At 38.3% G+C, this 24840-nt stretch overlaps 1 protein-coding gene across 3 annotated transcripts in view; it reads left to right on the plus strand.

Moving 5' to 3' along the window:
- Positions 1 to 8709: 8709 nt before the first annotated feature.
- SLC71A2 (solute carrier family 71 member 2) overlaps positions 8710 to 24840 on the plus strand; it is an 81417-nt gene continuing 65286 nt past the window's right edge. Inside the window, exon 1 of one of the 3 annotated variants that reach the window (XR_003431335.1) lies at positions 8710 to 9110. Coding sequence is in view for 1 of the 3 variants with exons in the window: in XM_027099927.1 (XP_026955728.1) it covers positions 9003 to 9110 (108 nt within the window). In the remaining 2 variants the exon portion in view is untranslated. The remainder of the gene's footprint in view (positions 9111 to 24840) is intronic. The other 2 variants (XR_003431334.1, XM_027099927.1) reach the window with 2 other exon arrangements.

The raw sequence follows: 24840 nt of genomic DNA on the forward strand, positions 1-24840 counted from the left end.
TTTTCCTATTATAATTTTTAGCACTTGTTATCATTGGTGGATTTGTTTTTTGGTTTGGTTGTTCTCTTCTTTCTTTCATTTTTTCTTTTTTTAATTACTTGAAAATTTTTTTAATAATTATTTTTTATTTTAATAACTTTGTTTCATTTTATTTTACTTTACCTTATTTCATCTTCGTTCGTTCTTTCTTTCTTTTCTTCCTTTATTGTGAGCCGTGTGGATGACAGGCTCTTTGTACTCCAGCCAGGTGTCAGGGCTGAGCCTCTGAGGTGGGAGAGCCAAATTCAAGACACTGGTCCACAAGAGACCTCCCAGCTCCACATAATATCAAATGGTGAAAATCTTCCAGATATCTCCATCTCAATGCCAAGACTCAGCTCCACTCAACGACCAGCAAGCTACAGTACTGGACACCCTATGACAAACAACTAGCAAGACAGGAACACAACCCAATCCATTAGCACAGAGGCTGCCTAAAATCATAATAAGGACACAGACACCCCAAAAGCTACCACAAGAAGTGGACCTGTCCACTGGAAAGGCAAGATCCAGCCTCATCCACCAGAACACAGGCACTAGTCCCCTCTACCAGGAACCCAGCACAACCCACTGAACCAACCTTAGCCACTGGGGACAGACACCAAAAACAATGGGAACTACGAACCTGCAGCCTGTGAAAAGCAGACCCCACATGCAGTAAGTTAAGCAAACTGAGATGACAGAGAAACACACAGCGGATGAAGGAGCAAGGAAAAAACTGACCAGATCTAACAAATGAAGAGGGAATAGGCAGTCTACCTGAAAAAGAATTCAGAATAATGATAGTAAAGATGATCCAAAATCTTGGAAATAGAATGGACAAAATACAAGAAACGTTTAACAAGGAACTAGTAGAACTAAAGTGCAAAGAAACAGTGATGAACAACACAATAAATGAAACTAAAAATTCTCTAGAAGGGATCAAAAGCAGAATAACTGAGGCAGAACGGGTAAGTGACCTGGAAGATAAAATAGTGGAAATAACTACTGCAGAGCAGAATAAAGAAAAAAGAATGAAAAGAATTGAGGACAGTCTTAGATATCTCTGGGACAACATTAAATGCACCAACATTCGCATTATAGGGGTCCCAGAAGAAGAAGAGAAAAAGAAAGGGACTGAGAAAATATTTGAAGAGATCATAGTTGAAAACTTCCTAATGTGGGAAGGGAAATAGTTAACGAAGTCCAGGAAGCACAGAGAGCCCCATACAGGATAAATCCAAGGAGAAACATGCCAAGACACATATTAATCAAAGTATCAAAAATTAAATACAAAGAAAAAATATTAAAAGCAGCAAGGGAAAAATAAATAAATAACACACCCAGGAATCCCCATAAGGTTAACAGGTGATATTTCAGCAGAAACTCTGTAAGGCAGAAGGGAATGGCAGGACAGACATATTTAAAGTGATGAAGGAGAAAAACCTAAAACCAAGATTACTCTACCCAGCAAGGATCTCATTCAGATTTGACAGAGAAATGAAAACCTTTACAGACAAGCAAAAGCTAAGACAATTCAGCACCACGAATCCAACTTAACAACAAATGCTAAGGGAACTGCTCTAGGCAGGAAAAACAAGAGAAGGAAAAGACCTACAATAACAAACACAAAACAATTAAGAAAATGGCAATAGGAACATACATATCAATAATTACCTTAAATGTAAATGGATTAAATGTTCCAACCGAAAGACATAGACTGGCTGAATGGATACAAAAACAAGAGCCGTATATACGCTGTCTACAGGTGACCCACTTCAGACCTAGGGACACATAAAGACTGAAAGTGAGGGGATGTAAAAAAATATTCCATGCAAATGGAAATCAAAAGAAAGCTGGAGTAGCAATTCTCATATCAGACACAATGTACTTTAAAACAAAGACTATTACAAGAAACAAAGAAGGACACTACACAATGATTAAGGGATCAATCCAAGAAAAAGATATAACAATTGTAAATATTTATGCACCCAAGATAGGAGCACCTCAATACATAAGGCAAATAGTAACACCCATAAAAGGTGTAACGACAGTAACACAATCACAGTAGGGGACTTTAACACCACACTTTTACAAATGGACAGACCATCCAAAATGAAAATAAATGAAAATAAATAAGGAAACACAAGCTTTAAATGATACATTAAACAAGATGGACTTAATTGCCATTTACAGGACATTGCATCAAAAAACAACAGAGTACACATTCTTCTCAGGTGCTCATGTAACATTCTCTAGGATAGATCATATCTTGGGTCACAAATCAAGCCTTGGTAAATTTAACAAAACTGAAATTGTGAGAGGCCCGTGTACCACAAAAAAAAGAAAAAAATTCAACATGCATTTATGACAAAAAAAAAAAAACCCTCCAGACAGTAGGCATTAGAGGGAACCTACCTCAACATAATAAAGGCCACATATGACAAACCCACAATCAACATTGTCCTCAATGGTGAAAAACTAAAACCATTTCCACTAAGATCAGGAACAAGACAATGCTGCCCACTCTAACCGCTATTATTTACATTGTTTTGGAAGTTTTAGCCACAGCAATCAGAGAAGAAAAAGAAATAAAAGGAATCCAAATTGGAAAAGAAGAAGTAAAACTGTCACTGTTTGCAGATGACATGATACTCTACATAGAGAATCCTAAAGATGCTACCAGAAAACTACTAGAGCTAATCAATGAATTTGGTAAAGTAGTAGGATAGAAAATTAATGCACAGAAATCTCTAGTATTCCTATACACTAATGATGAAAAATCTGAAAGTGAAATTAAGGAAAGACTTGCATTTACCTTTGCAACAAAAAGAATAAAATACCTAGGAATAAACCTACTAAGGAGGCAAAAGACTTGTATGCAGAAAACTATAAGACACTGATGAAAGAAATTAAAGATGATACAAATAGATGGAGAGATATACCATGTTCTTGGATTGGGAGAATCAACATTGTGAAAATGACTATACTACCCAAGACAATCTGCAGATTAAATGCAATACCTATCAAACTACCACTGGCATTTTTCATAGAAGTAGAACAAAATAGTTCACAATTTGTATGGAAACACAAAAGACCCCAAATAGCCAAAGCAATCTTGAGAAGGAGCTGGAGGAATCAGCCTCCCTGACTTCCAACTATACTACAATGCTACAGTAATCAAGACAGCATGGTACTGGCACAAAAACAGAAATATAGATCAATGGAACAGGAATGAAAGCCCAGAGATAAACCCATGCCCATATGGCCAACTTATCATTGATAAAGGAGGCAAGAATATACAGTGGAGAAAAGAGAGCCTCTTCAATAAGTGGTGCTGGGAAAACTGGACAGCTACATCTAAAAGAATGAAATTAGAACACTCCCTAACACCATACACAAAATAAAGTCAAAATGGATTAAAGACCTAAATGTAAGGCCAGACATTATAAAATTCTTAGAGGAAAACAGAGACAGAACACTCTATGACATAAATCACAGCAAGATCCTTTTTGACCCACCTCCTAGAGTAATGGAAATAAAAACAAAAATAAACAAATGGGACCTAATGAAACTTAAAAGCTTTGCACAGCAAAGGAAACAATAAAGAATACAAAAAGACAACCCTCAGCATGGGAGAAAATATTTGCAAATGAAGCTACTGACAAAGGATTAATCTCCAAAACATACAAGCAGCTCATGCAGCTCAGTATCAAAAAAACAAACAACCCAATCGAAAAATGGGCAGAATACCTAAATAGACATTTCTCCAAAGAAGATATACAGATTGCCAACAAACACATGAAAGAATGCTCAACATCATTAATCATTAGAGAAATGCAAATCAAAACTACAATGAGATATCATCTCACACCAGTCAGAATGGCCATCATCAAAAATGCTGGAGAGGGTTTGGAGAAAATGGAACCCTCTTGCACTGTTGGTGGGAATGTACATTGATATAGCCACTGTGCAGGACAGTATGGAGGTTCCTTGAAAACCTAAAAATAGAACTACCATACGACCCGGCAATCCCACTACTGGGCATATACCCTGAGAAAACCATAATTCAAAAAGAGTCATGTACCACAATGTTCATTGTAGCTCTATTTACAATAGCCAGGACATGGTAGCAACCTAAGTGTCCATCGGCAGATGAATGGATCAAGATGTGGCACATCTTGTTACAATGGAATATTACTCAGCCATAAAAAGAAACGAAATTGAGTTATTTGTAGTGATGTGGATGGACCTAGAATTTGTTATACAGAGTGAAGTAAGTCAGAAAGAGAAAAACAAATACCGTACGCTAACACATTTATATGGAATCTAGAAAAAAAGGTCATGAAGAATCTAGGGGAAGGATGGAAATAAAGACACAAACCTACTAGAGAATGGACTTGAGGACATGGGGAGGGGGAAGGTTAAGCTGAGACAAAGTGAGAGAGTGGCATGGACATAGATACACTACCATATGTAAAACCGATAGCTAGTGGGACGCAGCCGCATAGCACAGGGAGTTCAGCTGGGTGCTTTGCGACCACCTAGAGGGGTGGGATGGTGGGGCAAGGGAGATGCAAGAGGGAAGAGATATGGGGATATATTTATATGCATAGCTGATTCACTTTGTTATAAGGCAGAAACTAACACACCCTTGTAAAGCAATTATACTCCAATATAGATGGAAAAAAACACCCCAAGAAACAAAGGTTTGGCCCGTGACTGTCTTCTGGGAGATAACCTCTAAGCCCTTGGAATTTCCCTATAAGCCTGATAATAATGGCTTTGTTTACCTGGGGCCTTGGAGTATGCTAGGAAGCTTATGCTAACAATGTGATTTATGATGGGGTCTTTGGGCCACTTGGTATCAATATCATCTCTGGAGGGGCTGAGGACTGAGTACCTAAGGTCAGTCACTTGGTGCTCCATGCTATGTGACTGACCCCCAATAAACACCTTGGATACCAAGGCTTAGGTAAGCTTCCTGGGCTTCATGCATATTGTCACACATCATTGCTGGGGTAATTAAACGATATCCATAGCCTCCACTCAGAGAAGACAACTGGAAACTTGTTGCATGGTCTCTCCTGGACTCTGCCCTATGTGCCCTTTAACTTTTCTGATTTCAATCTGCATCCTTTCACTGTAATAAACCATACCATGAGTTTAACAGCTTTTCCTTTTCTTAATTAAAATGTTTATTAAATTATTTTTTATTAATTATTGCTCCAGCTTTATTGAGGTATAATCAATAAAAACTGAAAAAATTTATGGTGTTCAGTTGATGTTTTGATATTCATATAGACTATGAAATAGTCACTCCAACCAAGCTATTAACATATCTATCACTTCACAGTTGCCATTTTCTTTCGTTTTTCTTTTTGTAATGAGAACACTTAGGATCAACCCTCTTAGCAAATTTCAAGAACACAATACAGTACTGATAATGACAGTCACACTGCTGTACATTAGGTCTTCAGAACTTATTTTGCATAACTGAAATTATATACTCATTGACAAACATCTCCCATTTCTCTCTTCCTCAAACCCCTGGAAACCACCATTCTACTCCACTGCTTCTAGGAGTTTGGCTATTTTAGATTCCACATGTAAGTGACATCATGCAATACTTGTCTTTCTGTATTTGGCTTATTTCATTTAGCATAATGTCCTCCAGGCTCATCCATGTTGTCACAAATGGCCATATTTACATCGTTTAAAATGATGAATTATATAATATTGCAATATACATATATATATATATCACATTTTCTTTAAACAATCATCTGAAGATAAATATTTATGTTGTTTCCATATCTTGCCAACTGTGAATAATGCTGCAATAAACATGGGAGTGCAGATATCTCTTTGAGATTCTGATTTTATTTCTTCTGGATATATACCCAGAAGTGGGATCGCTGGATCATACGGTAATTTTGTTTTTTTACATTTGGGGAGAAGCTCTATACTGTTTTCCACATTGTCTGTACCAATTTACATTCCCACCAGCAGTGTACACATGTTCACTTTTATCAAAATTCTTGCAACACTTGTTATTTTTTGTCTTTTTTATAACAGCCATTCTAACAGATTTGAGGTGGTATCTCACTGTGGTTTTGATTTGCATTTCCTTGATGATTAGTGAAGTTGAGCATCTTTTCATATACCTGTTGGTCATTTGCACGTCTTCTTTTGAGAAATGTCTATTTAGGTCTTTTGCCCATGTGGTTTTTTTGGGGGGTTTTTTTGGGTTTTTTTGCGGTACGCGGGCCTCTCACTGTTGTGGCCTCTCCCTTTGCGGAGCACAGGTTCCGGACGCGCAGGCTCAGTGGCCATGGCTCACGGACCCAGCCACTCCGCGGGACGTGGGATCTTCCCGGACCTGGGCACGAACCCGTGTCCCCTGCATCGGCAGGTGGACTCTCAACCACTGTGCCACCAGGGAAGCCCTTGCCCATGTTTTAATCAGGCTATTTATTTATCTATTTGCTATTAAGTTGCATGAGTTCCATATATATTTTAGATATTAACCCCTTATTGGATATATAATTTGAAAATATTTTCTCCCATTCAGTAGGTTGCTTTTTCATTTTGTTGATTATTTCCTTTGCTGTACAAAAGCTTTATATGCAATCTCACTTGTCTAATTTTGCTTTGTAGCCTGTGCTTTTGGTGTCATATCAAAAAAATATTTGTCCAGTCAGATTTTTTCCCTGTTTTCCTTCAGTAGTTTTAGAGTTTCAGGTCTTATGTTTGAGAATTTCATCCACTTTGAGTGATGTATGGTGTAAGACAAGGGTCCAAGTTCATGGACTGCATATGGATATCCAATTTTCCAAATACCATAACACACGTATCCTTCAGTGAGTGCCATTATTTTCCTAGAGCCTAGGATGTTGAATTAAATTATGTGGAATCCCAGGTCTTTGACATTGATAGTGCAGAATTAATTAGAAGGTAAGAATAAGGGTCTATTTAATTCCTATGGTATAACTATCAACACAATGCAATAAATAATTCATCTCCTAAAATTTACTTTTATGACTCTGCAAATCAAGGGACCAGACCTCACAGTGCCATCATCAAACATTACTTCCAGTGTTACATTTCTGGCAATGCATTTTAATTGGGATTTTCACAAACTGGTATGTATTTAGAATATAATCAAGAAAGATGACAAGTTCATTTTGGCATTTCAAACAAATGGAATTAGACATGTTTGTACAGATATAGAAGGCAGAACCAGAATCAAAGTATGGATGAAATAGTTTTTGGCTTAATAAAAAGGACATAATTCCAAAATATGATAGCTATCCATAAATGGATTGGGCCTATTTAACATATCCTCTTTTCTGGCTATATTTAAGAATAGGATAGGGGACAACTGGTCTGAGGTATCGTTGGGGGAATTTCCTACTCACAATTCAAGGCTGGTGGCTTCTAAAATCCTGTCAGTTTCCCAGTGCTGACTAAAAAGCCTTCAGTCAAGGATAAGTAGCAGTAAAGTCCCTGATAGAAGGGGCAGTCTAGGTAGATGACCTGAGCTCAATACAAGAATTTCTATGTTCTTTCAGGAAAAACTGATTTTGGACATCAATATGCTTTGGGAAGCAATGTCTGATCAGTGAGTGTAAATGAAGCTATAACTCAGTACACCAAGTGCTATGGACTCAAGCCCTGGAAGGGACCTAAGCCAATGGATACACAATAGCAAATCAAACAAAAATCTTTAGGATTGTACAAGACCCATTTAAAACAACAACAATAATACAAGATGCAAATCAATAGTGAAATGACTGGACTTACTCCATTCTTCAGTTAAGTCCACCTGGGTCTCTTTAATAAGGAGGAAGACATAAGTTCTTCAGAGTTTCAGTGTTTGTCTTCTTTCAAATAGGCATCGAATTCTCAAACACCTAATAAAAAATATTCTGACTATATTTGTTCCCCAAATTCGTGGAGCAGGTCCTATCTATCACATTAACTCTTTAACTAGCCAAGCCACTTTACTTTTGGAGCTTAGGTTGGCATCTGCAAAGTAGGAATATCTCACAAGGTCCTTTCCAGCCAGTAATCATAACATTTATAGAGCCACAATTAGTGTTAGCTGATTTCTGTACATCAGCACTTTACCCAAACATGATCTGAGACTTTGAGTAATCAGTTCATAAACACCATGTTGGTACCATCAAGTAGCTCTGGATTGGAACAGGAATCTGTATGTTTCCTAAGACTGTCCTTCCCATGAATCCCACAGCCCAGGTAAGCTCTCTGTCAGCTTCTTTATAGACTTTGAAGAGGAACAGAATATCGTAGTTATAGCATACGGCACTTCCCCGGTTCGGGATTCCAGATCCCGGGGCTCTGTATCCGTGTCTGAACGTGCCCATCCATATACTTGTTGGCGGCACCAAACCAAGACCAGAAGTGCAGTCACTAACAAAACCCCCTGCACCTGACACCCTCAGCTCGCCAGGTCCGGTTCTGTCTCAGGAAAAAGAAACTACTCTTGGGGGCCTTGGGAGATGACGCATTTCCGGCGTGCTGCGGAGTCCTGACGCCAAGGAGGCCCGGAAACGTGGAGGCGGGGCCTGAGGTGGGCGGGCGCTGCTGAGGCTTTGGGCGCAGGCGACGAACTTGTGGCGGGAGCTGAGATCCGGGGCGGGGCTTCCTGCCCCTCGCCGGCTTGGGGGGAAGCGGAGCGGGGCTACCTCGGCCGCTGGAGACGCTGTTGGCAGCTCTCTGAGTTGAGTTCTGTTCGTGGCTGTGGCTTGTGCCCGCTTTTAGCTGCTCTTCTCGCCTCGTTTCTCTTGCTGCTCCGGCCTCGGCAGCGCTCACAGCCCTCGGAGTCGCCACTGGCGCCGCCGCCTGAACCGCAGGCCGCTTTGGGCCGCGGAGCCCATGAGAGCGCGGGCCCCGCCGCCGCATTTGCGGCGTAGCTGTAGTCCCGGAACACCCCTAGCCGGCGCGGGCATGGCAGCGGCATGAACGCGGAATCTCCACTGGAGAGGGAGGAGAAGGCGGCGTCGGAGCCCGAGGCGGGAGCCATGGTGGAGAAGCGCGCGAGCGCGCGGGCCGCGAGTGGCAGCTCGGTGAGCGCGGGCTCGGATTTCGGACGCTTTACTCAGCCCGAAGCCCCAAGCCAGGGGAGGTTGGGCGGCGTCGCGGCCGGAGTCCGGGGACGCCTGATGCGGGGCTGGGGCCTGGGTCGCCTGGGGATGAGGATATACTGATCCTCCGCGTCGGCTCGAGGGGCTCTGGCTGTCGGAAAGCCTGTCCTTTTCCGTGTCAGCCAGCCGAATTCATCACTGCTAGGCTTTCCTAGCACTGCTCATCGCTAGACAAAAATGTAGGCGACTTGGTTATTGATTCAAAAGACACCCGACGTGGGACCGTGAATATAAGTAATTTGGTTCTTTCAGAGTTCTCCATACACGTGACAGTGGATACTATTTTCATGGTGCACTTTCTGGCTTGAGCCTACTTAGAAGATGTATGGAGAACCTTTAGAACCGGCATTGGGCCCTGGACCGGGAAGCTGGCGGTGGAGGCTGGGCAGCGCCTTCCTGTTCCTTCATGGTTCTCTAGGCGGTCGCAGAAGCGGTTGGTGAGCAGGATTTCAGAGGAAGCTGCCTATCCCAGGGCCCAACTGAGGAGCGTATTCAGGCTAATCTCTTTTAACAGTTTCACATGAGATTCAGATGGCTTCCGAAGCACTGGTTTAATTGGCCTGGATTCAGCAGAACAGGCTGTCAGTGGCGCTTAAGTGTCTGACGTTGGAACTCTAAGCATAGAGTGTCATTTCTCAAAGATATATTTTTTTCTATTTAGGACAGGAAATATAGAAACAGTACAATGAATAGAAACTAATGCCAAGGAGACTTTTCCCAAAGAAAATAGAAATTTTAGGGAAATTAAATTATATGCAGTCGGCTTCAGATTTAATTTGCTTTTAAAGAATGCTAAATGATGTTGAAGGCCCCTTCCTGCCCAACTGTCTTCTTATTTTTGAGAAAAAAAATTAGGAGTTCTTCACTTCGAAGATAAGATTTCTGGAAAGTGGGAAAGTGTTTTTGGTAGGAGGAGGGAAATTCTATAGAATTGGTTTTTCTCGTTTTGTTTTTGATTACATAAAATGTAGACTTATCTTCCTGCCGACTAAGGGAAATGAAACTGCCAGCTCCTCCTCCTGTCTTTGAATTGATAGACCATAATTACCAGTGGCCAAGCTAGTAACCTGAGAGGTAGACTCCATCCTTTCCCATCCCTTCATCCAATAAGTTAGTAAGTCTAGCTAAGTTTACCAGGTAAAGATTTTAGGTTTTTTATCCTTTCTGCATTCCTGTGGTTCAGTTCCTTAGCATTTTTGACCTAGATTTTGACTATCTCTTGAGACCCTTGCTTACTTCATCATGCTGCTCTCCATAGTATTGATTAGTGTAATCTAACGTGTAAATATGATCATTACTGCTGTCCTTAAATATTTTCATTGGCTCTCTTTGGCTTATAGGATAAAAAAAATAACCTGGCAGGTTGAAGCATTAAAGCATAGTGATTAGGTGAGCATGCTTGGAATCCCAGTTCCCACTTTTTATTACCTGTATAACTTTGGGCAAGTTATATAACCTCTCCACATTAATGATAGTGTTTACCTCAGAGAATTGTGAGGGTTACTACAACCTGGCACCTGGTAAGTCCTCAATAAATATTAGCTTTTATTGTTATTATTTCTCAATATTTTAAGCATGAATGATTGGTCAGAATGTATGGTGATCCTTGTCTGATAAAAAGCATTCATTTCTCTCCCATTTACTAATCTATAGAGGAACTAGACCCCAACCTAAAAGTTAAAGTTGCTGATTTTATATGCTTAGAACAGGAGTTTTTGAGGAATGTGTACTCAAAGAAACTGAGACAGTTTATTCCCTGATTGCTTTCCCTGTGAGTTGATGCTAATTTAGGCACAAACAGATTCCTGTCTAGTCTTTCCTTACCTCTTAGGGTGTGTCTAGTCAGTATTGATAAATTGCAGTGAATTCTGACAGTGAGTTTTGGTGCTTGCTCTACTTAGATGACTATAGCATGGGTAGGTAGCAGGGTTCAGCCACTGGTGCTTTTTGTAATGTGTGTTGCCTGGGAAAGCAGTGAATGTCTTTAATCATATATGTTCGTGTCATATGCCAGTACCCCCAAATTATACATCTTTCCTGTTTGCAGTTTCTTTCTAGTATTGCTTCCAGGTGCTACATTCTTTGGCCTCCAAGACTTGACTTCATTTTAATGTGTTGGAATTTCCTTATAGCTTGATTCTAGTGTATTCATGGTTTCAGTTTCGATGCCAGAAGCACAAGCAAGACTGCCCACATACAGGAAATCAGCTGAAACTTTTCTACCTTGTTTGGCAAAGAGATGTATTGACCTGAATAATAGAAGGGAATCACATATTTATTCTAAGAGACGATTGCAATCTAGAAAAGGGAGTTTTGTATAGTAAATAAGTTCTTGTTTTATTGTCCTTTCTTTGCCCTATCCCTTCCTAATTGTGCGTGTACATACACCTTGAAATGTTGTGTCAGAATTATTTGCATTATCATTGAATGCATATCCTTTTGGAATCATTTACCTTTGAGCATCTGAAGAGAATTAAGGATTTTCTGCAAAGAAAACACAACTGAGTTTAGCGTACTGTGTATTTCAGAATGTTCATTGACTCCAAAAAGCCAGTACTTAGATACCAGTTAAGATCTCTGATGTAGGGCCTCTCAGGATCAATGCCATTCTGGTGACATTTGATGTGTTTTTAGTTGATTTTCCTCAGACCGTTTCAGAGGGGCTCCTGTAAAGACTAATTTTGATTTATAAGGACAAGAATATTATATACTTTATAGGCAAAATGGAAATAGTACTCAAGGGCAGTTTGTTACCCCCAAAAAAAGGCTAAAATGACTAGATATGTTTTGTTTGTAAAGAGGTGAAAGAGGGGACTTCCCTGGCGGTCCAGTGGTTAAGACTCCACGCTTCCACTGCAGCAGGGCACGGGTTCCATCCCTGGTCAGGGAACTAAGATCCCACATCCCATGGGTGGCACGGCCAAAAAAAAAAAAAAAGTGAGAGCGGACCTAGGGACATTTTAGGGGAATTTTTTTTTTAATTAGCTTTCAGTTCTTAACACTGTTAGGAATCAGTATGATCATTTTAGTAATAAAATAGTACTGGGACATTAGCACAACCAAACTCTGTTAAGTAAATTATAGCAGATAAAAGAAATGAAAAGCATTTGTGAGCGGTTGATCTATCGCAATTCATAAAAGTAAATGCATTGTGCTTTCATAGCAGAAACATTTATATTTCATATTAAGAATTATGCAGATCTCTAGTCAACTTTCAAGCCTTTATCAGAACACAGACGTTGTTGCTGCTGTTATGTTGTTCTTAGGCCTAGTATAGGCAGGATTTTGTAAAACTTGCTTCTTAGGATATCTGAGCATCCTTTCCCACTGGTTTTCTTACTAGATTAAGTCTTTGAAGACAGGAACTACAGCTGTGTATATTTTAATCTAAAATAGTCCTTTAATCTAAAATAGTCTAAAATGAATGTGTGTTAGAGAAGTAAATTAGTCTAGTTTAAACCAGTAATTATGCTTATCAATGAAATTAGCTTGTTGCTTTTATATAAGTTTTGGTTGGACTTATAAAACAGATTGGAGAGTCTGTTTTATTCTCTGAAGAGTTTGTGTAAGATGGTAATACAGTTGTAGAACTTTGTGGTTCTTCAGTTTTTTTGGCTAATGTAGTTCTAGAACAATGTAGATTTTCCGTTTGATTTTCTGTTTCTTTCTGTCAATTTTAGTAAGTTGTATTTTCCTAGGAATTTGTCCACTTCATCTAAAATTTCAAATTAATTGGCATAAAGTTGTTCCTAACAGCCTCTTAGGCTCTTTTTAATTACTGTAGGATCTTTAGTCTATATTTTTTTTATTGCTGACATTGGTAATTTTTACCTTATCTTTAAAAAATATTCTTTAGGGTCTTCTGGATAAATATTCACGAATTTTTCAAGTGGCATTAATTTCATGTCTTATTTCTGTATTATATGAACTATATCCAGGAAAATGTTCAGTAGTAATTGTAAAAGTGCACAGCCTTCTCTGCATACCAGGAATATATACTTTTTCCACTGTCAAGGATGATGTTAGCTATACAGGTGAGATAAACATGCTTTATTACACTATGGAAGCGTCTTTTTATTCCTCATTCTCCTTCTTGCTGGTGTTTTCTCTCTCCTTTCCCCCTTCTTTCTCTTTCCTTCCTTCCCTCTCTCCCTCCTTCTAGTGTAGTGTCTCATAGAACCTTCACAAGTGGTTTATGAAATCTGAGATGTGCCTTGGGGAAAGAGGTTGTGGCGTAGCAAGGGCATTGTTATATGAAAATTGGAAGAGAAATTTGTCCTTAGTATCTGTAATCAATTATAAAAAATAAGAGTTTTTAACCCTGCAAAAAACATCATATTTGTGAAGTTTGGTCAATTTCCTATCTAGATGCCTGACTTTTTTATATGTAGCTTTGTATTTGCTTGTCTTTTAAAAACAGCTTTATTGAAATGTAATTATAAAAACTATATATGTTTACAGTGTACAGATTTGTGTTTTGACACTTGTGAAATCGTTACTGCAATCAACATAGTGAACATATCCATCACCCCTAAAAGTTTCCTTGTGCCCATTTGTACATCCTCTATCCACCTCCACCTTCCCAGGCAAGCATTTATCTACTTTCTGTTACTATATATTAGTTTTAATTATTTTAAGTTTTATATAAATGGGCTCATACAGAATATATTCTTTTTGGTCTGGCTTTTTTCAACTCAGATAAATTATTTTGAGATTTATTCATGTTGTTGTATAAATCAGTAGTGCATTCCTTTTTGTTGCTGAGTAGTGTTCAGTTGTATGGATGTATCAGTTTGTTTATCCATTCATCCCTTGGTGAACATTTGGTTTATCACCAGTCTTTGGCGGTTACAAATAAAGCGGCGATGAGCATTCATGAACCAGTCTTTGTATGGAGTATACTTTATTTTCTTTTAAGTAAATAAGTGGAATGGCTGGATCATATGGTAGGTGTATTGTTTAACTTTTTAAGAAACTGCCCAGCTGTTTTGAAAATTTTTAAATTTTAATTTTGCATTGGCACTAGCACTATGAGAGTTCATCTACATCCTCATCAACACTTGGTCAGTCAATTTTAGCCCTACCTACTAGAAGTAGGTCTGTAGTGGTATCTTACCATGCTTTTATTTTGCATCTCCCTATGGCTAATTATGTTCAACATCTTTCCGTAAACTTACTTGCCATTTGTATATCCTCTTGGTGAAGTGTCTGTTCACATCTTTTGCCTATTTATTTGTTGTTGTTGGGTCGTTTATTATCTTATAATTGAGTTTTAAGAGTTCTTTATATATTGGGGTTGTAAGTCCTTTATCAGATATATGTTTGCAAATATTTTCTTCTCAGCAGAAGTTTTAATGAAATTTAATTTTATCAATATGCTCTTTAGGGATTGTGTTTTTGGTTTCATATCCAAGAAATCCTAACTCAGTATCACAATAATTTCCTTTTATATTTTTAGAATGTTTTTAAATTTTACAATTAGGTTTATGACCCATTTTGAATTAATTTTTTATATGGTGTACAGTATTAGTGGCAGTTCTTTTTTTTGCATGTGGTAACGTGAATTGTTGCCTCTTCTGTTGAAAAGACTTATTCACTGAATTGCCTTTGCACCTTTGTCAAAATTCAGTTATCCATGTATGTGTCAGTCTATTCTGGATTCTTTATTTTGTTTCATTGATCTGTTTGTTTATCTTTACATCAGTACCATTCAATCGCTATTACTGGAGATTCATAGTAAGATTTGGAACGAATAGAGTTTGTCCTACAACCTTGTTCTTCTCTTTTAAAACTGTTTTGGCTATTCTGGGTCCTTTGCATTTTAGAATTATAGAATCAGCTTGTCAATTTCTACAAAAAAGCCTGCTGATATTTTCATTGGGCTTTTGTTGATCCAGAAGATCAGTTTAGGAAGAATTGAAAACAGTATAGTCTTCTGATCCATAAATGAGGTATTTCTCCATTTATTTTAGATCTTTAATTTCTTTCAACTGTGCTTTATACGTTTCAACAGGTCTTTTGTGTCATTTGTCACATTTTCCCTATATCACATGTTTTAGGTGCTATTGAACATGTAAATGTAATATAAATGTAAATTATTAAGAAATTTTAAATTCACAACTGTTTGTTGCCAATATATAGAAATACAGTTGATTTAAGAAAAAATTTTAATTGTGATATAATATACAAAATTGTAACAAAGTTTACAATTTAATTATTTTTATGTGTATAGTTCAGTAGTGTTAAGTATATTCACATTGTTGTGCAACCAATCTCCAGAACTTTTTCATCTTCTAAAACTGAAACTCTATATCCATTAAAGAGCAACTTCCCATTTACTCCAGCTCCTGGTAACCACCATTCTGCCTTCAGTTTCTGAGTATTGACTACTCTAGATACCTCATATAAGTGGAGTCATATACATAATTTGTCATTTTCTGACTGGCTTATTTCACTTAGAATAATGTCCTCAAGACATGTTGTCTTCAAGATTGTTGAAGGCATGTATGGCATGTGTCAGGATTTCCATTTTTTAAAAAAAATAAATTATTTATTTATTTATTTTTGGCTGCGTCGGGTCCTTGTTGCTCCGTGCTTTTGGCTGAGTTGGGTCCTCATTTCTGCTCAAGGGCTTTCTTTAGTTGAGGCAAGTGGGGGCTACTCTTCTTTGCGGCGCATGGCTTCTCATTACTGTGACTTCTCTTGTTGCAGAGCACGGGCTCTAGGCACGCGGTATTCAGTAGTTGTGGCACACAAGCTCTAGAGTGCGGACTCAGTAGTTGTGGTGCATGGGCTTAGTTGCTCCGCGGCATATGGGATCTTCTTGGACCAGGGCTCGAACCCATGTCCCCTGTGTTGGCAGGTGGATTCTTAACCACTGTGCCACCAGGGAAGGCCTTTCCTTCCTTTAAGGCTGAATAATATTCCATTTTCTGTATGTGCCACATTTTCTCTATTTATCTTTTGATGAGCACTTAGGTTGTTTCTATCTTTTGGCTATTGTGAATAATGCCACTGAACATGAATGTACAAATATTGGGTTGACCAAATTGTTAACATATTATGGAAAAACCCGAACAAACTTTTTTGCCAACCCAATATTTCTTTGAGATCCAACTTTCAGTTCTTTTGCATATCTACCCAGAAGTGGAATTGCTAGATCATTGGATAATTCTGTTTTTATTTATTTATTTTTTTTTGGCAGTACGCGGGCGTCTCACTGTTGTGGCCTCTCCCGTTGTGGAGCACAGGCTCCGGACGCACAGGCTCAGCGGCCATGGCTCACGGGCCCAGCCGCTCCGCAGCATGCGGGATCCTCCCGAGCTGGGGCATGAACCCGTGTCCCCTGCATCGGCAGGCGGACTCTCAACCACTGCACCACCAGGGAAGCCCTATTTTTAATTTTTTAAGGAACCATTATACTGTTTCCCATAGTGGCTGCACCATTTTACATTCCCACCAACAGTGCACAAGGGTTCTAGTTTCTCAGGTGGAGAAACTCCTCATCAACACTTGTCATTTTCTTTCTTTCTTTTTTTTTACAATACAGAATACAGTTAACTTTTATTTTTTTAATAAATTTATTTATTTATTTTTTACTGCATTGGGTCTTCGTTGCTGCACATGGGCCTCCTCCACTTGTGGTGAGCGGGGGCTACTCTTCATTGCAGTGTGTGGGCCTCTCACTGCGGTGGCCTCTCCTGTTGCGGAGCACGGGCTCTAGGCACGTGGGCTTCAGTAGTTGTGGTGCATGGGCTTAGTTGCTCCACGGCATGTGGGATCTTCCTGGACCAGAGCTCGAACCCGTGTCCCCTGCATTGGCAGGAGAATTCTTAACCACTGTGCCACCAGGGAAGCCCAACACTTGTCATTTTCTGTTTTGTTTTTGTTGTGGATAGTAGCCATCCTGATGTGTATGAAGTGATATCTCATTTTGATTTTGCATTTTCCTAATGATTAGCATGTTGAACATCTTCTCATATGCTTGTTTGGCCATTTGTATATTTTCATTAGATTTTGAATTGGATTATTTGGATTAACTCCTTATCAGATACATGTTTTGCAGATATTTTCTCCATAGGTTGCCTTTTCACTCTGTTGATTCTGTCCGTTGATGCACAAGTTTTAAATTTTTATAAAGTCCAGTTTATCTATTTTTACTTTTGTTGCCTTTGTGTTTTGGTGTCATTGCCAAGAAATCATTGTCAAATCTAATGTTGTGAAGCTTTTCCCCTATGTTGTCATCTAAGAGTTTTAGAGTTTTAGGTCTTATGTTTAGGTCTATTTTTTTCCCCGCTAATCCCAAACTCCTAATTTATCCCTCCCCATAGGTCTTTGGTTTATTTTAAAAGTTTGTAATTTTGTTGAAGCTCGATATATGTTGTTTCTTTTGTTGCTTGTCATTTTGGAGTCATGTCTAAGAATCCATTACTAAATCTAAGATTTATCTCTGTGTTTTCTTCTAGGAGTTTTATGGCTTTTAGCTTAGTTCATTCATCTGTTTTGAGTTAATTTTTGTGTGTGGTGTGAGGTAGGGTTCCACCTTCATTCTTTATATGTGGAAATTGAGTTGTCTTAGCATCATTTGTTGGAGAGACTGTTGTTTGCTCATTGATTGAATGGGTTTGGCACTGTTGGCAAAAATCAGTTGGACATAGATATATGGATTTCTTTGTGGGCTTTCAGTTTTATTCAGTTGGTATATATGATAGACTCTCTCTTGCTTCTATGTCGACAAGTCACTGGTGTTTACTGTGTACTGTGATCCTTGAGTTGGGGGTTATGTGGGGGACAAAGGGAGTAGCTTTCAACCTTATCTTTTTGCAGTTGGCAGCAGATGACCTGATTGACAAAAGCCAGATGTCCTAGTTCATCTGGACTTTTCAGGTCATGTTGAGAAAGCAGGTGAAGGGGTTGGTGAAGATTGTCCTTTGCCTAGATACACACTATCCAGGCCAGACTTCTTAGTGTGGGTAAGGGATAGGTGGGTAAGTAAAGGTCTGTGCTTTACTTTGCCTGAGACTCCTATTACCACTTAACTCAGGTTGCTGCAGTCCAGGCTACCTACCATATGTATGTGCTGATTCTATTTGTGGAGAAATTCGGGCTCTCTAAGAAAGGCATTGTAAGTAATACAAGTGGTTAGTAGCACATACTCTGGAGGTATGTGACTCCCTGGATGTAATACCAGCTTTGCCACTTACTAATCACTTGAATCAGGCAAGTACTTAAGCTCTGTGCATCTGAGTTTTGTCATCTATAAAGTGGGGATAATAATAGTTCCTGTGTCAAAAGATTGTAGTGAGGATAAAATGATAGTAATGTGCTTTGATCAGGGCTTGGCATGGTGTCTATTGCTGCTGCTGTAAAAGGATAATTTTTGCCTGTGTGTATCTCAGAATCCTTTGTAATAGACTGTCCCTCACCTGTGTCCTTGTCCTTCAGAGTGTTTATTTCCATATTAAATTTTACATTTCATGAAGTGGGAGCCGGGATAGTTTCTTCTATTGCTGCCATGGTTCCCAGCATCTAGCTGACATATGGTAGAGCTCAACAAATATGTGTTGAATGAATTGATCCCTTGGAGTTTAATTTTTTTTTTTTTTTTTGGGCTGCGCCACATAGCTTGCGGGATCCTAATTCCCAGACCAGGGATTGAACCCGGGCCACAGCAGTGAAAGCGCCAAGTCCTAACCACAGGACCACCAGGGAACGCCCTGGAGTTGAGTATTTTTATTGTTAAAGAATGTTGATAGAAATAGGAATATTTACAAAGACAGTTCTTGGGATCTTAGTTTGCTTTAAGTTGGTTGGTAGTTGATAAATTAAGTTTGAAAACTTGAGTGAGGGAAAAGCAGTTCTTTTACAAATATTTAATGAATGCTTGGTCTGTCCTACATGATAGCCATGTCATTTATTCAGCTATTTAATGTGAGACTGACAAATTTTTTTTTTTTTTGCGGTACGCGGGCCTCTCACTGTTGTGGCCTCTCCCGTGTGGAGCACAGGCTCCAGACGCGCAGGCTTAGCGGCCATGGCTCACGGGTCCAGCCGCTCCGCGGTATGTGGGATCCTCCCGGACCGGAGCACGAACCTGTGTCCCCTGCATCGGCAGGTGAACTCTCAACCACTGCGCCACCAGGAAAGCCCGAGACTGACAATTTTTTTTAAAGTTTTGCAAAAAAGTCATTTCATCTGGAGAAATAAGCAGTAAAATTGTTTTTCTGACTTGCATTCCAGTATTATTAGGTAGGAGGAAGAAAAGCAAAGCCTTTAGGTATAGTCATTTATTTGCTTTTTAAAACCATTTGTGTTCTCCTCGTGTTTATATTTAAAAGCTTTCTAGTAAAAAATTTATTTTTGATGGAGCATTTTACTAACCAGGTATATATGATATAAGCAGAAAGTACCATAAGTATGAATTATTAAAATATTGAGGGCTAATAGTGAAACATACTTTTCCTACATGTCTTTTATAGTAAAGCAGAGATGACTGACTGAATCTTGTGGCAGTACTTTCCAACTATGGAGTACCAATTTTCAATTAGAATGTATTTTAAAATAATTTTTTTTCTGTCCAGAAGTATGATGGAGCCAACAGTTTACATAGTTATAGACTTGGTTCCTTAAAATATCAAACTCAAATATTTCATTTTAACGTTGTGCATGACATAATAATGTATTTGATAAAGAGATTTATTATTGTACATAAGAAATCCAGGAATAGTGTGCTGTGCTTAGCAGTTTAATATCACCAAGGACCTGGTGGGCTCATTACATTCATAAGCTTCACTCTTCTCAATATGTTGGCTTTTGGTCTTTAGGATTGATCCCTTGTGGTCTCTTAAGTTCAAGTGCATTTTAACAACCCTGCATTTTTAGTCCTGCCACCCCACATTTACTGTTTTTGACATTCTATTTTACATCTTTTTGTTTTGCGTATCCCTTAACTGCTTATTGCAGATATAGATGATTTTGCTACTTCTTTCTTTACACTTTCCCTACTAGCTTTATACATGGCTGATTTATTACCTTTACTGTATATTTGCCTTTACCAATGAGATTTTTCCTTTTATAATTTTCATGTTTCTAGTTGTGGCCCTTTTCTTTTTTTTTCCTCTTAGAAAAGTTCCTTTTAACATTTCTTGTAAAGTTGGTTTGATGGTGCCGAACTCTTAGCTTGCTTGTCTGTGAAACTTTTGATCTCTCCATCAAATCTGAATGAAATTCTTTGTTGTAGGTTTTCCCCTTTCATCACTTTAAATATCATGTCCCTTCCTTCTGGTCTGCTGAGTTTATGCTGAAAAGTCAGCTGATATTCATGGGAATTCCCTTGAATGTAACTTGTTGCTTTTATTCTCTCTTTATCTTTTATTTTTGCCATTTTAATTACTGTTTATCTTGGTGTGGTTCTCTTTGGGTTGATCCTGTTTGGGATGTCTGTGATTCCTGGACCTGGAGGTCTGTGTTTCCTTTCCCCAGTTAAGGAAATTTTCAGCTATTATGTCTTAAAATATGTTTTCTCTCTCTTCTCCTTCTGGGACCCCTATAATGCAAATGTAGTATGCTTGATGTTGTTCTAAAGGTCTCTTAGGCTGTCCTCCTTTCTTTCTTTTCCTTTTGTCTGTTCTGCTACAGTGATTTCTACTCTGTCTTCCAGCTTGCTGATCCATTCCCTTGTATCATTCAGTTTGTTGTTGATTCCTTCTAGTGTATTTTTCATTTCACTTATTTTATTCTTTGTCTCTGTTTGGTTCTTCTTTATATTTGCTTGTTATATGTATTATATATGCACAAAAGTTTAACTCTTTGTTAAACACGAGTTTTTAACTGTAATAGAGTCCAACATAACTTTTTCTTGCATGGATGGTGACAATAGTGTTGTGTATACAAACTCATCATGAAACTAAGGGACCTAATTTTGGGGTCTGTGATCTGTTTTGAGTTGCTTGTTTTTTAGTGTAGCAATATATACATAACATAAAATTTATCATCTTAGACATTTTTAAGTTCATAGTTCAGTGGCATTTAAGTATATTAAAGTTGTTGTGCAACCATTACCATTGTCCATCTCCAGAACTTATTCATTATCCCAAACTGAATTCGGTACCCATTAAACTATAACTCCCCAATTCCCTCTCCTCCCAGCCCCTGGCAACCACCATCTACAATCTATCTCTATGAGTCTGACTACTCTAGGTACCTCGTATAAATTGAATTATACAGCAACTGTCCTTTTATGACTGGCTTATTTCACTTAGCATATTGTCTTCAAGGTTTATCCGTGTTGTAACATGTCAGAATGTCCTGTCTTTTGTACTGCTGAAAACTATTCCCTTGCATGCATATACCATATTTTGTTCATACATTCTCCACCAATGGACACTTGGGTGGCTTCTACCTTTTGGCTGTTGTGAATAATGCTGCTGTGAACGTGGGTGTAGATACCTCTTGGAGACCCTGCATTCAATTCTTTTGGGTATATACCCAAAAGCAGAATTGCTGGACCTCTAGGTAATTCTATTTTTAATTTTTTTTTAGGAACCCCATACTGTTTTTCACAGTGGTTGTAGCATATTACATTCCCATTAACGGTGCACCAGGGTTCCAGTTTCTCTAAATCTTTGTTAACACTTGTTTTTCTGATTTTAATTTTGTTTTTAGTCACGGCCATCCTAATGAGCACAGGTAATATCTCATTTTGCTTTTGATTTTCATTCCCCTAATGCTTAGTGATGTTCAGTGTCTTTTCATGTATTTATTTGTTCTTTGCCCAATTTTTTTTTTGTCCTTGAGTTGTAGGACTTTTAAAAAATATACTCTGTATGTTAATTTCTTATCAGATATGTGATTTGCAAATGTTTTCTTCTATGCGTTGTCTTTTTACTCTGTTGGTAATGTCCTTTAATGCACAAAAGCTTTCTATTTTGATCAAGTCCAATTTATCTATTTTTTTATTTTGTTGCTTTTTCTTTTGGTGTTATATCCAAGAAATCGTTGCCAAGTCCAGTGTCATGAAGCTTTTCCCCTATGTTGTCATCTAAGAGTTTTATAGTTTTAGCTCTTATGTTCAGGGCTTTAATCCATTCTGAGTTAATTTTTTGTGCATGATGTAAGGTAGAAAAGGTCTACATGTGAATATCCAACTTCCCCAGCACGTTTGTTGAAGAGACTGTCCTTTCTTCATTAAATGGCCTTAGCACCCTTGTTGCAAATGATTTGACCATTATGCAAGTGTTCATTTCTGGATTCTATTATACTCCTTAGGTCTATATGTCTGTCTTTATGCCAGTACCACACTGTTTTGATTAGCTTTGTACTATGTTTTGAAATCAGGAAGTGTGAGAACTACAGTTTTGTTCTTCTTTTTCAAGATTGTTTTGGCTATTCAGGATTCCTTGAGATTCCATGTAAGATCATGATATCCTCAAACAAATAATTTTACTTCTTCCTTTCCAGTTTGGATGTCTTTTATTTCTTTTTTTCCCTAATTAGTCTGGCTAGAACTTCCACTACTGTGTTGAATAGAAACTGAAAGCGGGCATCTTTTTCTTCTTCCTGGTCTTAGAGGAAAAGTTTTTTCAGCCATTGACTATTTTGACATTAGGTGTGGATTTTTCATATGTGGCCTTTATATTGAGATAAGATAATTTCCTTCAATGCTAGTTTTTTGGAACTTTTTTTTTATCATAAAAGGGTGTTAATTTTCTCAAATGCTTTTTCTGCATCAGTTGAGATGGAGCATGTGGGTTTTTATCCCCCTTCATTTTAATGTGGTGTATTCCATTGGTTGATTTTTATATGTGAACTATTCTTAACATTCCATGAATAAATCTCACTTGGTCATGGTGTATAACCCTTTTCATATACTGCTGCATTTGGTTTGCTGGCGTATTGTTAAGAACTGTTGCATCAACAGCATAAGGAAAATTAGTCTCTAGTTGTCTTTTCTGGTAGGGTCTTTGTCTGGCTTTATACAGGTAATGCTGTTTTCATAGAGAATGTTGATAAAATGTGGTCAGTTGTGAGAAGAGTTTGAGAGGGATTGGTGTTCTTTAAATGTTTGCTTTAAAGTGAAGCCATCAGGTTCAGGACTTTTCTTTGTCAGGAGGTTTTTGATCACTGATTCAATCTCTTTATTAGTTCTGGGTCTGTTCATATGTTCTGCTTCTTTATGATTCAGCCTTAGTAGATTTCTAGGAATTTGTCTCTTTCATCCAGTTAATCCAACTTATTGGCTTACACATGTCCAAGTACTGCCTTATAACCTTTCTTTCATTTCTGATTTTAGCAATTTAAGTCTTCCTCTAGTTTTTTTTGGTTTTCCAAAGATTTGTCAATTTTTTCATATTTTCATAAATATCAACTTCATTTTGTTGATTTTCTGTGTTGCTTTTCTGTATTGCATTTATTTCTGCTTTAATCTACTGTTTCCTTTTTCTTGCTTTGTGTTTAGTTTTCTCTTTTCTAGTTTCTTACAGGGAAAAGTTAGATTGTTGATGTCAGATCTTCTGTAATAATCAGGCATTTACAGCTGTAAGTTTCTCTCTAAGCACTGCTTTAGCTGCATTTAACAAGCTTTGATATGCTGTGTTTTCCTTTTCCTTCATCTGAAAGTTTTGTAACTTTCTGTGTGATTTCTTTTTTGACACATGGCTATTTAGGAGTATGTTGAATAATGTTCATATTTATGAATTTTCCAAATTTTCTTATGTTACTGATTCCTAGCTGCATTGTGTTCAAGAACATAGTGTGATTTTTAATTCTTTTTTCTTTTTTTTTTTTGCGGTACGCGGGCCTCTCACTGTTGTGGCCTCTTCCATTGCGGAACACAGGCCCCGGACGAGCAGGCTCAGTGGCCATGGCTCACGGGCCCAGCCACTCCGCGGCCTGTGGGATCTTCCTGGACCAGGGCACGAGCCTGTGTCCCCTGCATCGGCAGGCGGACTCTCAACCACTGTGCCACCAGGGAAGCCCCACCTCATTGTGGTTTTGATTTGCATTTCTCTAATGATTAATGATGTTGAGCATCCGTTCATGTGTTTGTTGGCAATCTGTATATCTTTGAAGAAATGTCTGTTTAGGTGTTCTGCCCATTTTTGGATTGCGTTGTTTGTTTTTTAGATATTGAGCTGCATGAACTGCTTGTACATTTTGGAGATTAATCCTTTGTCAGTTGCTTCATTTGCAAATATTTTCTCCCATTCTGAGGGTTGTCTTTTCATCTTGTTTATGGTTTCCTTTGCTGTGCAAAGGCTTTTAAGTTTTCTTAGGTCCCACTTATTTATTTTTGTTTTTATTTCCATTACTCTAGGAGGTGGAAGGATCAAAAAGGATCTTGCTGTGATTTATGTCATAGAGTGTTCTGCCTATGTTTTCCTCTAAGAGTTTTATAGCATCTGGCCTTATATTTAGGTCTTTGATCCGTTTTGAGTTTATTTTTGTGTATGGTGTTAGGAAGTGTTCAAATTGCATTCTTTTCCATGTAGTTGTCCAGTTTTCCCAGCACGATTTATTGAAGAGACTGTCTTTTCTCCATCGCATATTCTTGCCTACTTTGTCAAAGCTAAGGTGACCATGGGTTTATCTCTGGGCATTCTATCCTGTTCCATTGATCTATATTTCTCTGTACCAGTACCATACTGTCTTGATT

The sequence above is a fragment of the Aethalodelphis obliquidens genome, unplaced genomic scaffold (assembly GCF_003676395.1).
Source record: "Aethalodelphis obliquidens isolate GAN/ISIS:26980383/991018 unplaced genomic scaffold, ASM367639v1 scaffold150, whole genome shotgun sequence".
Classification (NCBI taxonomy): domain Eukaryota; kingdom Metazoa; phylum Chordata; class Mammalia; order Artiodactyla; family Delphinidae; genus Aethalodelphis; species Aethalodelphis obliquidens.